The following is a 12,746-nucleotide window of genomic DNA, read 5'->3' on the forward strand; positions in this document are numbered from 1 at the left end:
ACATGAGTTTTTTCCATCTTATTTTCTCCACTTGGCCTGCTGAGGAGAGGTGTGATAGAATAAATCAGGGAGCACCAAGTGTCAAGCCACGGTCAACCCAGCAAAGTTCAGAAACAAACTTCCCTATTGCCTTGTAAAACCAGAGGAGTACAGGTGGGGTGTGATGATAGGGGCTTGAATGCTGTGTCAGTACTTCTGAAATCCCCGAAGAAATGGCATGAATACTTTTCCAAATGTATATTTGGTGAAGATTGGATATTTTACTTAAAGTGAGAATGTTCTATAAATTTTGCTTTCATGTAAATACAGTTCCTGGATGTTGTGTAGTAGTACAAGAATCTACTCTGACATCAGTGGCTTGTGCTGAATGTATAACAGTACTGAAACTTTCTTCTAGTGCATGCAGTAAAAATCTGGTCAAGTGATTTGAGCCCCTCACTTGTTGCGTATGCTAATACTGATGCAAAAGAAGTTTGGCTTCTGGTTTATTGATCCAGGAAGAACAAGTGTGCTGAGATAACTTTAAGAACATTGGAAAATCTCTCTGAATTTTCTAAGTACATTGGAGTTGCTCTTGTAAATGTTGCTCTAGGTGATATTCTTCTGCTCCAGGCCTGGTAGTGCATCCTGGTGCAAATCTGATTTGCATCTGAATCAGGACTCCAGCCTCAGTTTGTGACTTGAGTGAGAGGTTGAGGCAGGGCAGCAGTCAGGAAGGGCAAAATTTGACTTGTTTTTAGTGGATCTTGAATCTGAAAGTCTTGTTTGAAAGCTTCTTATCTAAACAGAATTTGGTGGCTTGATCTGTTAGGGAGGTCCCAAAAGTTGCATTCAGATATCCTGAAAATTCTCGGTTCAGAAATTTTCTTCCATACAGGCAAAAGTTAAATTTTGTTAAAACAGGTAATGATCAAAAAGCCTTTGGTGTTTACTTTTAAATTTTATGGGATCTTAAGACTCAAGTAAACAGGTGAGAAAAAATTTCTTGTCTCATAAGGCAGAAGCACTTCCACTGGGGAATTTAACACTGAAGACTGTAGCAAGACTTCTAGTAGCATCACAAGTCCTGTATAAAACAGTCTTCTGTTTATGTGTAATCCCAGACTGTCCCATCCATGTCTGCAGGAAGCTTGCTTGTGACAAAACTGTAGACACAATCTATATTCTTCCTTTATTCCATGTGTTACATTAAATGAAGAAAAGTGCATTGCTTTATTGACTTCTGAATTGGTACTGTAGAAGCCACTTGTGATTCAGAAGCATTAATGCTTTTTGAATATGTGGGGAGGTTCTCACTGTGCTTAATGAGTCCCTGCTGCTGAAATACAAGTCACTGGTATCACTAGCCAATTAGTATTGACCCTTGTAACCCGAATAGCATTCACTATGATCTGTGCTTGAAAATGTGGATGCTAGTCCACATTTGTCTGCACTACCTGAATTTATTTGCACTTTGTGTGCACTTAGTATTTGCACAGTGTGTTCATCTTGCACTAAAATGTACCTGTGGTCTTTAGGTAAAACTACCCCCTCTTCTATTTATTCTTGGCAGAGTTCAGGCCCTGGCCGTTTGTGTTACTGTGTTTGTATTACATTTGGAAATCTCTTCTGTTGTCATGTGAACAGACTGCTTACCTGACTGCAGAACAGCATTTTGAAATTCTTCAAAGAAGGGATGTATTATTGTATTCTGAATGGTACAAGTCTAGTCACGTGTTAAAATAATCCTCTAACAATCCTCTAACTCTTTTCAGTTCTAGGTAGATACTGTTCTTAACTGAAAAAAAAACAAAACAGTGTTACATGCTCTTGTAAATAAGCAAAAACTTGTTTCTTGCAGTGCAGCTGTTGCTGATACTGCAATCTGTCACAATGAAAAAGTCTGGACTACAGCTATAGAATGATTCCTTTAGCCATTAAAACTCACTAAAAGTAATTGGTATTGTATGCCTGTTGTGTTTCTGAATTGTATTGATATATTTGAAGTTGCTGCGTTTTTGGTCTTAGTGGGCTACGCCTACGGCCTGAACCCCTTGACAGTTAAATTGTTGAATTTTGCATAGATGAAATGTCTGGATGAAAAAAACCTCAGATGTGGGAGTTCTAGTGCCCTTCCACCTGCTGCATACTGAGCTCTCTGGTCTCTTGAAATTGTTTTGGATTTTTTTTGCGTGATAAAGTTCATAAATCAGCAGTAGCAACACAGCAGGAGATTTAAACTGGGTACCCTTCTTCCTCTTCTTAGATAAAGTCACCATTTAAGTGACTTTCAGACTCTGGAGCCAAAACTTAAATGGAGTCTGACTTAATACAAACAAAACTGTTTTCCCACATATTTGTTGACTAAATGCTGGCCCATATTCAGTAGTGAGTTTTTTCTCCTGTGACTCTGCTTTTTTTATGTATTCCTCCACTGTTGGTGATCTCCGTCCAGAGAAATAGGTGAACAAGAAGAAACTAAATGTTTTTGGTGATTGTCTGTTAGGTTTGAATAAGGGTGGAGTCAAAGCAGGTGTGTTTCAGGACTTAGAGGTGGCAAGTATAATAAATCACGGTTAGTCGAGTCTGTGCTACGGACTTCACTGACTACTAGTGGTCTTCAGAGAAAGGTAGGAAAGCAAGACGTTCTCTTAAGTGGACCTAAATAGAGCTTAAGGACTGTAACAACTGCATTCCACTTAGTTTCTCTGGATTTTAAAGATAATCACGTTTCTCTCAGGACTGACTAAATATTAATCTCTTCTACCATCCCTCTGCTTGTCACTAAAATAAAAGCTGCTTAAGTTGTGGTGTTAAAAAATGGCTTTAAAACCTCAAGTTAACACTGGCTTTTAGTCAGCTAGCTACCTTATGTGACTTGTTTGATATTTTTTTCAGTCATCTTCACACGTTGATACTGTGTGAAGGCTATCTTCTGTTTGCATAGTAACTAAATGTGATACTGAACTGACTTTATTAGACAGTAGTATTTTGAGGTTAACTGTTCTGGTCAGCTCTATTTTTATTGAGTTCTATTTGCCAACAGGGCTACTGAAAAGCAAGGGTGTGTTTCTGTAGTGATGACCTGACAAGTATGCTGAAATAGTATCATGCCTTCAGAGCTTTTGGTACTGTTTCTAAACAGTCTTCCTTTAATGTATTTGTTACTGAAAAATAGCCAGGAATCTGGTCCCATTCCTGTAGGGATTTCATGACTAGAGAATAAATGGAAAGGCTTTTTCTATTTGCATGCCTTAGGAAAAGCCTCCAGGGTACAGGATTTGGAAGCAAAAGTGCTACTGCTTCTATTAAATGTGACCACGCAGTCATGGTTTCTAGGTTAAACTGAGTGTAAGCAGTTATGGTAGTGCCTGCTCTATATTAAAGCTGCCATGAGCATTACTGTAGGAGGCTTTTCTAGTGGAAGTAGTACTTACTTGGGTGATATCAATTACATTGGTTATTGCAGTCACAGTGCTGTGCTTTGCATTGTTAACTAGAAAGATGTTGATAACACACCAGTATTTTGGCTACTGCTGAGCAGTGCTGGCATAGCCACCAGAACCATCTCTCAACATTCCTTCCTTCTCCCTGGGAAGGATCCTGGGAGGGGACACAAGTAGGCCAGCTGACCCAAACTAATCATCCATACCATATGATGTCAACTCAGGTATAAAAGCTAAGGAAAGGAGGAGGAAGGGGGGACATTCATTGCTTGCAATGTCTGCCTCCAGAGAAGCTGCTATGCGTGCTGAAGCCCTACTAGAGCTTTGATCATAGCACTTGGATTTAGAGCAACCTCCTCAGTATTCTGCATGGCAGCATTGTTTGTTGGTGAGATGTTCCTATGAATGGGTTTTCTCTGTACTCAGAGTAGTAACTGAATGTTGTTTTTTCTGTTAATATCACTTGAAATGTGTAAAGCTTGCTGCTATGCCTCCTGCAGCAATGGTGACTGCCTGGAGGTAGCTTGTGTCACACTGCTTCTGAGACTTGTAGCAGAACCTTAGATGCTGATGTCAGACTTGCTATTAAGTGTCGTGCCTGGCAGGACCTTAGCATGCCCACAGCATTGCACTGAAGACAGTGTTTGAGCTCTTAATTCAAGCAGATTGTCTTGGATTTTTTGGGTGTTGGGTTGTTTTTTTTTTCTTCCTCCTCTGTTACAGGGCATCTGATCTTTTGTACGTGTTAATGGAAACAAAGCCTGTTTGGTGAGAGAAGAGTTCAAGTCTGTAACATGCACTTTAGTTACCCAGCCTCTTTGCTGTGGTTCAGATGTCTGTGCCAGCCTTTCTTAGTAAGTGTTTCTGCAAATTGTATTAAAATCACCAACACCAAGCAGTATTCATTCTTAAGCTCTGGAGAGTATTTCAAGTGTGTGAACTGTGGCATGAGTAGCTATGGGTGAATACTGCCTAGGATAAGTTTGCTGTACTTATCACCCCTGGAGATGGGACCACATGTGTCTCAAGGAGGTTCTGTTTTCTTAATCATGATTATCCTGAAGGTGAAGTTCATCTCAAGAGTTGTCATTCTAAAGGAAGGGTTGGAAGAGCTTTAGATGGCTGACTGTGAAAATGCAGAGCTGTGTTCAGCTGCACATTGCCAGCACACATATGTGTCTCAAGGACATAACTGCTCTGCTTCGATTACTGACAAAGTTTTCCTCTTCAGGGATTATGCAGTAAAGTAAAACTTGACTTTATAAAATGTTTTTGAGACACAGGGAAAATGGCAACAGCGGAAGTGATTGTGCAAAAATTACATATGAAAGAATGGAGGAAGTATGCTGGAAAACTACTACTGAGTTCTCAGTGCACTTTTTGCTACTTTTCATTTGAGTGTTATAATAATACTTAATTACTAAGTAATACTTAAGTAATATGGTAGTAGGTTTAAGTATGTGAATGACACCAACTTTTTCCAAATTATATAGTGATTACTTTGAGAAAAATCTCTGTGCTGGCCTAAAAAGAGTGGGACCAGACTCTTTCAGCTGTACTCATGTGTATCCAAACTCATTTGTTTAACAGGATTTGGTACTGTTTCTCCCAACTTGCCCAGTGGTATAACTTGAAGCTTGACTTATACAAATTAGGTTGCAGGTATAGAGGAGATGTCTCTTCTAATGTTTGCACACCTGTTTAAATGTTAAATTTGTTTGGTTAAGCAAGGTTTGCATAGTTAACAGCTGTTGCTTCAGGAAACACCAGTTTGTTGTTTGGTTTCCTCCATTGCTCCCCTCACCGTCCCTGCCACAGCCTGTTCTGTGAACTGCAGACCTCCTATTCTTTGATTTGGGTACCAGCCACTTTGAAAACAAGATGACTCTGATTTGGGCTAGCCTGTGCAGATATTTATCTTTAGTGACCAAAACTCTGGTATGAGTGAGCTGATTGATTTTTTTTTTTTTTTTTTTTTTTTTTTAGCTATTCACCTGTAGATTTTAATTTTCCTGAGCTTTGATTATTCTGAAGTCATCTACAATGCATCTATCTCTTGGGAGGGAGCACAAAGCTTTTTTATATTATTTTTAAGAATTGTATTTGTCCTTTTAAGTACTGTTCTTCAGAGCCAAATCAATTGAATACTTCTGCCCAGGTTAGACTATTAGCTTTTGGTAGGAAGTTTTCTTTTTGAATAATATGTACCTGCTTTTTATACATACACATGGTTACTGTATGGTAACAGCGGAATGTAGCCATCTGTAATTACAGTGGTATATATTTTCTGTAGTCATCTGTAATTGCAGTGGTATATATTTTCTGTAGTCATCTGTCGTGTTACTTAAGCAACAGAAAACACAGAGTGACTTAGGATGTACAAAACTTTAAAAAGAACCTTATTGCGTTGGCATTAACACAACTGTTAGAGTAAGAATTGTGTTTGGACCAGCTAACCATGAAGTTGGTAAGTGGTAGAATGTTCTTAATAAATGTTGCAGTTTGGTTGCAGTCAGAAAAATTTTTCCTTTAGTTTAGTCATAGCAATCGGATATCCAGAGGAATACTCTTCTGATATAATGTCTACCAATGCTTGATTTTTTTCATTAGTCCTGCTTGGGCCGTTCACTTTTAGGTCTAAACTGTTAACTTGGTTAACCCATATTTTTAAGTCACAAGGTAATTCTGAGATGTGTTTAATTATGTCCTGTATTAAAGGAAGGTTATTACACATGAGACAAAAAAATACTTACAGTTGGAAGAAATTAAAAAGTACTTCAAGGAAGTAATGTCATTTATATAACTGGACTATGTTACATGCTTTAAGCCTGGATGCATGATTTCACTCAGTTGGCTTAGTTAATAGGATCTGTGTTGAAGTCCATCCATCTGAAATTTCTGTAAAATATCACACTGGGTATTTGATTATATGTATCATACATGATTCTGCTGAGTGGTTGTAGCAATACGAAGTCTGTAGGCTGTAGTGATAGAAATGCTGTCATGTTTCCTTTTATAAGACATCCAGTTAAAGTAATATCTGATTTTCATGAAGTACAGTAGGGATTTGTAGGTGCTTGAAGAAAAAACTAAGTGATAGATGCATCTTAACTGTTTGTTTTTTGGTTGATCTTGATTTTTTTTTCTCTTGCCCCACCGATTGTGCTTGTATCTCATTACTGCTTGATTTTGGAAGATGCAGCAGTGTCTCATTAGATGTCTTGGAGTTGGGGATGGGAAAGATAAGAGGAAAAGGAAAATGCTTAAAGAAAATAAGTTGACTCAGAGAATGTAGTTCTCTAAGCTCGTACAAACAAAGGTAAGAGAACCCCACTAAACATAGCTGCTTGTGGGTTGTAGTAAGAGTTTTATGCATAGCAATCCATTGTGAAAGGCAGATCCTCTAGCTAAAGCATTTGATTATACTAGTCCTTCATGATTTTTGAATAGTAATGCTGTGGATGTTGGTTGACCTGGAAGGTTTATTGGAGGTAGAGAAAGGACCAGGCATAATGGAAAGGTGCTCTTGGCACTTCTAGGAAGCTTCAGTAAAACAGCAACTGGGAAACAATTTCTCTTTTTTTTCTTGAAGAGAGTAACTTAATGATCCTTATTCCTTGGAAACACAAGACTTCTTTAAAAACCAAAACCAAACACAAACACAAACAAAAAAACCCAAAAAACCCCAAACCTGAAACCAAGACAACCAAACAAAATAATACCTCAAAACTCCTGTCACTGCTTGTCTGGCCTTTGCAAGGCATATGGAGCTGCAAGTGCTCAGTTGTTAAAACTCCAACTCATGCTGATGCCCAGTAGTTATAGCGGAGAAATGTTCAGTGCTAATTGGATGGGGAAAAGTAGGGTAGAGTTGTGCTTTGTACTCTAAAAATATTTTTTCCTTGTGTAATGGAACACTGTGCTACTGGATAGACTTGGTCACTTGCACAGCTCAGACAGGTTCTGCAATGTGGTGAGTTTCCTTGCACTGTCTCAAAAAGGTATGTAGATAAATAGGTTGTAAGTAATGTGTTCAGAGAGTGAGGACTTTGCAAGATCAAGAATCTTAATCTCTTTTAGGTTTGTTTTGGTAACTTGGCAGCATGGGTGGCTTACTTTAATTTGAAAATGGAATGGTTAAATCATCATGATGTCGTCTTGGAGACTTTTTTTCTGAAGTTGTATTCATGCCCATTATGGATTTGATGTGAAGAGTACAAGAAATTACATAGATGACATAGATTAATTAGAAATTAATTAATTAGAAATTAATTAGAAATTAATCTGAAAAAGTGAATATTGTTCTGAAGGATTATTTGTAGCTGAGTGTAGAGTGGTTTTGAACTAGGAAGCGAGGCATTTTAAAAACGTCACTGTAGAGTTTCTCTCGTATTTGACTTTGTCTCCTCCAGCATTTAAATTCCATGTTTTGATGAAGGGTAAGTACCTGATCAAGTGCTTGTAACTGAGATGAATGATTGCCTGTTCATGGTGCTGAAGTTTGTATAGATTGTAAATTCTCTGTTAGTTCATCTGATAATAGAGGTACTAGTGATGAAAGTGGAACTGTCAGCCTCTTGGGTCTGTGATAGCTCTTTTGTTTGATACAGCTCTTTATCATAACACAAACAACTTATTTCCTTCGTGTTCTAAATATGCCTTGACTTTATCTTAGAATTACTTTCTGACGCTGGCTTTTTGAAGACTACTTCCAGCTTTTTAGTCATGATCTGTGATATTCTGATGAAGTACTAAGATGAAAATTTTCTAACCTGCAGCACAGCCAAGTACAGTGTGGTGACATTTCTACCTCGATTCCTGTATGAGCAGATAAGAAAAGCTGCAAATGCATTCTTCCTCTTCATTGCCTTATTGCAGGTATTGTTTTATTGCTTTGTCTTGCTTATAAATTGAAATAGTAAGGCAATACAAGTTATTTCAGTTATTATTCTTAACTGCAAATAAATTCTTAAGCATATTTTAATAGTCATATTAATTAGGTATGTGTTAGGTAATTGAAATTGGAAGACAATTTAGATACTCTTTTTGAAGTAGTTTGTAAAGTCAAACTCCTTTTTTTCTTATGAAGTAAAAATAAGTATTGTCATAAAACATGGAACTATTGACCATAGTGAGAAAAGAATGTGTGAATTCTTGTGAAACTGCTGTTTAGATAGTTCGGGTTATCCCTGCTTCCATGTGAATTACATCATTTGAATGCTTTTCTTCTGAAGAGAAGAGAAATAGAATAAAAGGCAGGTTACTGCAACTGTATCTTGTAACTTTATGGTATCGTTTCTTCAAACCTACTGAGACCTTAGGCTAGTTTGCCCACTGAAATTGGGTGGCAGTCAGAAACAAATCAGAAAGCTCTGTGTTCTCTCTTCCGAGAGCTTTACAGAAAATTCTAATTCACTGGAAATTAATTTTAAATACAAATATAAAATGGGTATCTCTTTTCCCTCTGTTCACAGCAAATTCCAGATGTCTCTCCAACAGGAAGGTATACCACCTTGGTGCCATTGCTATTTATTTTAACAGTTGCTGGCATCAAAGAAATCATAGAAGACTACGTGAGTATGGCTATGGGGAAGGCTGTGCTAATGTTTCAAAAAAAAAGCTATAAAATGCCATAAGGCCATGCATCTCTGTAGTCTTGAGTCATCGTTTAACAGCAGCAAAAGATCCTTTTGACTTCCAAAGCTCTGAACTTGACTAGAATTTCTGTAGCCCACTGAGATAAATATTTTCATTACACATGATGAAAAAGAAAACAGTAGAAATCAGGATGCTTGTTTTTACCTCTTCAAATTTGCTTATTCATGCTTTTATTAGAAAGACACTAAGTGTGCAATGCTGGAGTCCTGACAAATATGTAGCCTTTTTAGATGGTCTGGAAAATGCGGGCAGGGAGGAAGCAAGCAACCTGAGCACAGAGCATCCTGTTTTGGGGGAAATCTGCACTAACATGCTTGGATACCATTTATCAAAAAAAGGTCTTTCTGCTTGTGAAGTACTGATGAAAAAAATTATTTAGGTATCAGTCTAAACAACAGCACATAGAATGTGTAGTTCAACTGCTATCTAAATACAGTGCTCCTTATTGTTCCTTTTTTCTTCCAAAAAACTGGTTTGAGATATACTTTTTTGCCATTGGAAGTCAGGTTTGAGCCTGACTCAGTCTGAAGTTACATTACACTGTTTTATAAGCCACGTAGACTTGGATGATCTGTGTGGCTTAAAAAAAACCCCCACAACAAAAAAAAACAAATCCAAAAGCAAACCAATAACAAAAATATAAAGGCAGAAATTACCCAATGTATCGTCTTGCAGTTTGTCTTGTTTTAGCTCTAATGGTTTTGGAATTTGTAATGAAGTGTCATGAGGTGTAATAAATGTTTTGTTTCCTTGCAGAAAAGGCATAAGGCAGACAGTGCAGTGAATAAAAAGAAAACAGTAGGTAAGACTAGACACTCTTTAAATACTTAAAGTGCAAACAGTGAATACTTCCTTTTGAACAATTCTGTTGTTTTAACAGTCCTGATGGTGGGAAATGCATGTCTTGTGGACTTGGTAGTTACCTGTATTTTAGGATATGTTAGGATTTTACTTTGCAGAATGTTTTAGGCTGATCATTGTCTGACACTTAAGGGTGAGGCATTGGGGGGATTATTAGAATTTATAAGTTCATGTAATGTCAAGATTGTCCAAAGGTATGTAGTTCTCAGGTCCTCTGAGAAAATCGAGCAATTTTCTTCTCTGCCAGACTCCATCCTTTCCCCCATACCCCCCCCAAAAAAAAAGCCAACAACCCCCTGAAACACTACGAGTTGGTGTTAAAAGAATTTTAAGTCATTTTTTTAAGTGCTGCTGTCCATAAAACATAAGAAGTCTGGGAATTTTGTAGCTTTACTTTCCTGAAGTGTCACTGAAATAAATTTTAACACTGATATCTACTGAATGCCTGTGAGTCTCCCTAATGTATTAACACTCGTTGGCACTCTGTACCTGAAGACATCACTTTGATTTTCTTCATCTCCCTTAACCAAAAACCTGTACAGAAAATAGGTAGAGCTTATCAATGACCACCCTGTGATCGGCCCATGCCATAGGGCAGGTCCATGTTCCCATGTTGGACAGCTTCTCTTCTGTTCCTTTGTGCAGATCTGCAGGGGAAACAGGATCACCGGGATTTGAACTCTTGAGTAGAGCCCCTTCCTCCCAAACACATATACCTGAAGTATCAAAAAGATAGAGGAACACATGGGGAAGTGAACAACCTGCTAGCTCTCTGCTTCAGATAGTCCTGCAAACGTTATGCCTGTTACTCGAAGTGAATTTGGTGCTTGAAAATTTGGGTTGATCATTAAGTTTGTATCTTCATCAAAAAGCATTGCTTTACCAGTTCTCCGAGGTAATTTCTCTAAAAGAGTCTCTACGAGATGTTTCAAGTGCTGTATACACTTGAAACTTGTTTCAAACACTGTATTTATTAGTCATTGCAAATTGGCAATTAAGTTCGTGTAGCATAACAGGCCTTGTTATAGGTAATAAGAAAGATGGTCCTTTCTAAGGTTAGAGAGCCAGTTGTAATTAATTTGTAGCTAGAGAACACCTGATAACAAACACTTCAAGGAAAGTTTATCACAGTTATTGTGGACAGACAACCTTAAAGAAAACAAAGTATTCTAATGGAGCTAAGCTGAACTAAGCACTTGAAAATTACTTTAGTTCAGGTTTTATTTTTTACATTTGAATACTCAAAATAAATTTTCCATCTGATACTTAAAATTATATCCTTGTACTTCTTAAGAGGAAGGCTAAAGAGCTCATCCTTGAAACGTGTATTATCAGAATGAAAAGCTAATTTAGGTTCAGAGTGGGATTAAGATGAATTAAATTTAGGTTCTCTGTGTGCCTTTAGGTTCCTCTTATAGCCGAGTGATGTCTAATCAATGCATTCAGTACAGAGAGCAGTTGAGCTCACTGAGAAGTAGACACCTGCTCTCTGCTTGGCTGTGTCCTGAGCTCTGCTGCCTGTAAAGGCCAGTTGCTTATTTCAGCAGCATTTATATAGGATTTTAATTTATCTTCATGTTTGGTTTTTTAGAGCAGTGGGGTATCTTCAAAAGGCCTTTGCTGTATTAAATTTACCATGGAAAACATTGGTTTGCTTTGCAGAGTGGCTTTGGTATGTAGGAATTAAATTCACTTCAGAGCAAACTAAACTGAAAGTTCTGCTCTAGGTGAGCACTGTAAGTTTCCATTAGGAGATGGAGCCTGTTAGGCTCTGAGCCAGTGTTTCATATCTTTGGTGGCTTCATGCATTTGTATATGGAGATGATGTTGAATCAAACCAGACTAGTTGTAATCCAGATGAAGCCCCTCAGCAGCACATTGCATAGATGTAGAGGGCTCAGTAATAACCTTTCTGATGTATTGGTCCTCCCATTGTCAAATAACAGAACTAAGTCATGAGCATTTAATGCTATAGGGGGTGCACTTAAATAGTAGACACACACAGGGCTAGCAAACTGTGGCACAAGTCTGATGGGAGATGCTTGCCCTTCAGGAGCCGCACTTGAAATGGCCCTACGTGTCTAGGTGTGAGTGACAGCATTAAGTCCTAGATCTGGAACACCAGTACACTGGGTTTTAGTCTTAGAAAGTCTTAGATAGAAGGTTTATATTGAAATTATTTTTGAGTTGGAACAGTCTTTTTAGGTACTTGTCCTTCATTATTTTAACCAGGTACCTTTTGACAATGAATAATTTATCAATTTTATCCTGTAAGTATTCTAGAGCAGACCTGTCCTTTTCTGTCCTTTGGAGTTAAGCACAGTAGAAAGTGCAAAATTGCAACCCAAAAATTTCAATGTGAACTTCAACAGCTGGGATTTTCCTTCTGCTGAATTTGGTCATTTGTTTTCAGCAGGGCTTTGAGCCTGCTTGGCGTTTAAGATTCAGCCTTACATGGGCAGTTGGTAATGGTAGTGAAGGTGGATGTGTCAGAGTCAAAATATTATGAATAAAATGCCAGAAATAAGATGAGAAGCGAAAATTCTGTGGTAAGTCATTCACAGATGCTTCCTAATACTTCTTGACAGTGGGCAGTAATGCCTTTTGTTTTAAGGAAGGTCACTTCCCACAAGAAGCAATGCTGCCCGTCTGCAGGTTAGTGTGAAATGATGCCAAGAAGAAATCAGGCCGCCAACTGTTGTCTAGCAGGGGATAAAAATTATATAAATATGAAGGGTAGATTCTTCCTTGTTCTTGGATTCATGAGCCTACAACTGTAGACAAAAGTATTGTCTCAGCTTC

The 12,746-nt window shown here is 37.9% G+C and overlaps 1 protein-coding gene across 5 annotated transcripts in view; it reads left to right on the top strand.

Moving 5' to 3' along the window:
• Positions 1-12,746, top strand: part of ATP8A2 (ATPase phospholipid transporting 8A2) — a 330,711-nt gene that overhangs the window by 38,104 nt on the left and 279,861 nt on the right. For 4 of the 5 annotated variants that reach the window (XM_051780106.1, XM_051780107.1, XM_051780110.1 and 1 more), the window contains 3 exons: positions 8,204-8,303; positions 8,900-8,998; positions 9,840-9,885. In XM_051780106.1, coding sequence (XP_051636066.1) covers positions 8,204-8,303; positions 8,900-8,998; positions 9,840-9,885 — 245 coding nt within the window. Of the gene's footprint in view, positions 1-8,203; positions 8,304-8,899; positions 8,999-9,839; positions 9,886-12,746 lie in introns of those variants that run through there. The other variant, XM_051780111.1, reaches the window with a different exon arrangement.

The sequence above is a fragment of the Manacus candei genome, unplaced genomic scaffold (assembly GCF_025592945.1).
Source record: "Manacus candei isolate 608988 ecotype Guabito, Panama unplaced genomic scaffold, ASM2559294v1 h1tg000014l, whole genome shotgun sequence".
In the NCBI taxonomy this organism is placed as follows: Eukaryota; Metazoa; Chordata; class Aves; order Passeriformes; family Pipridae; genus Manacus; species Manacus candei.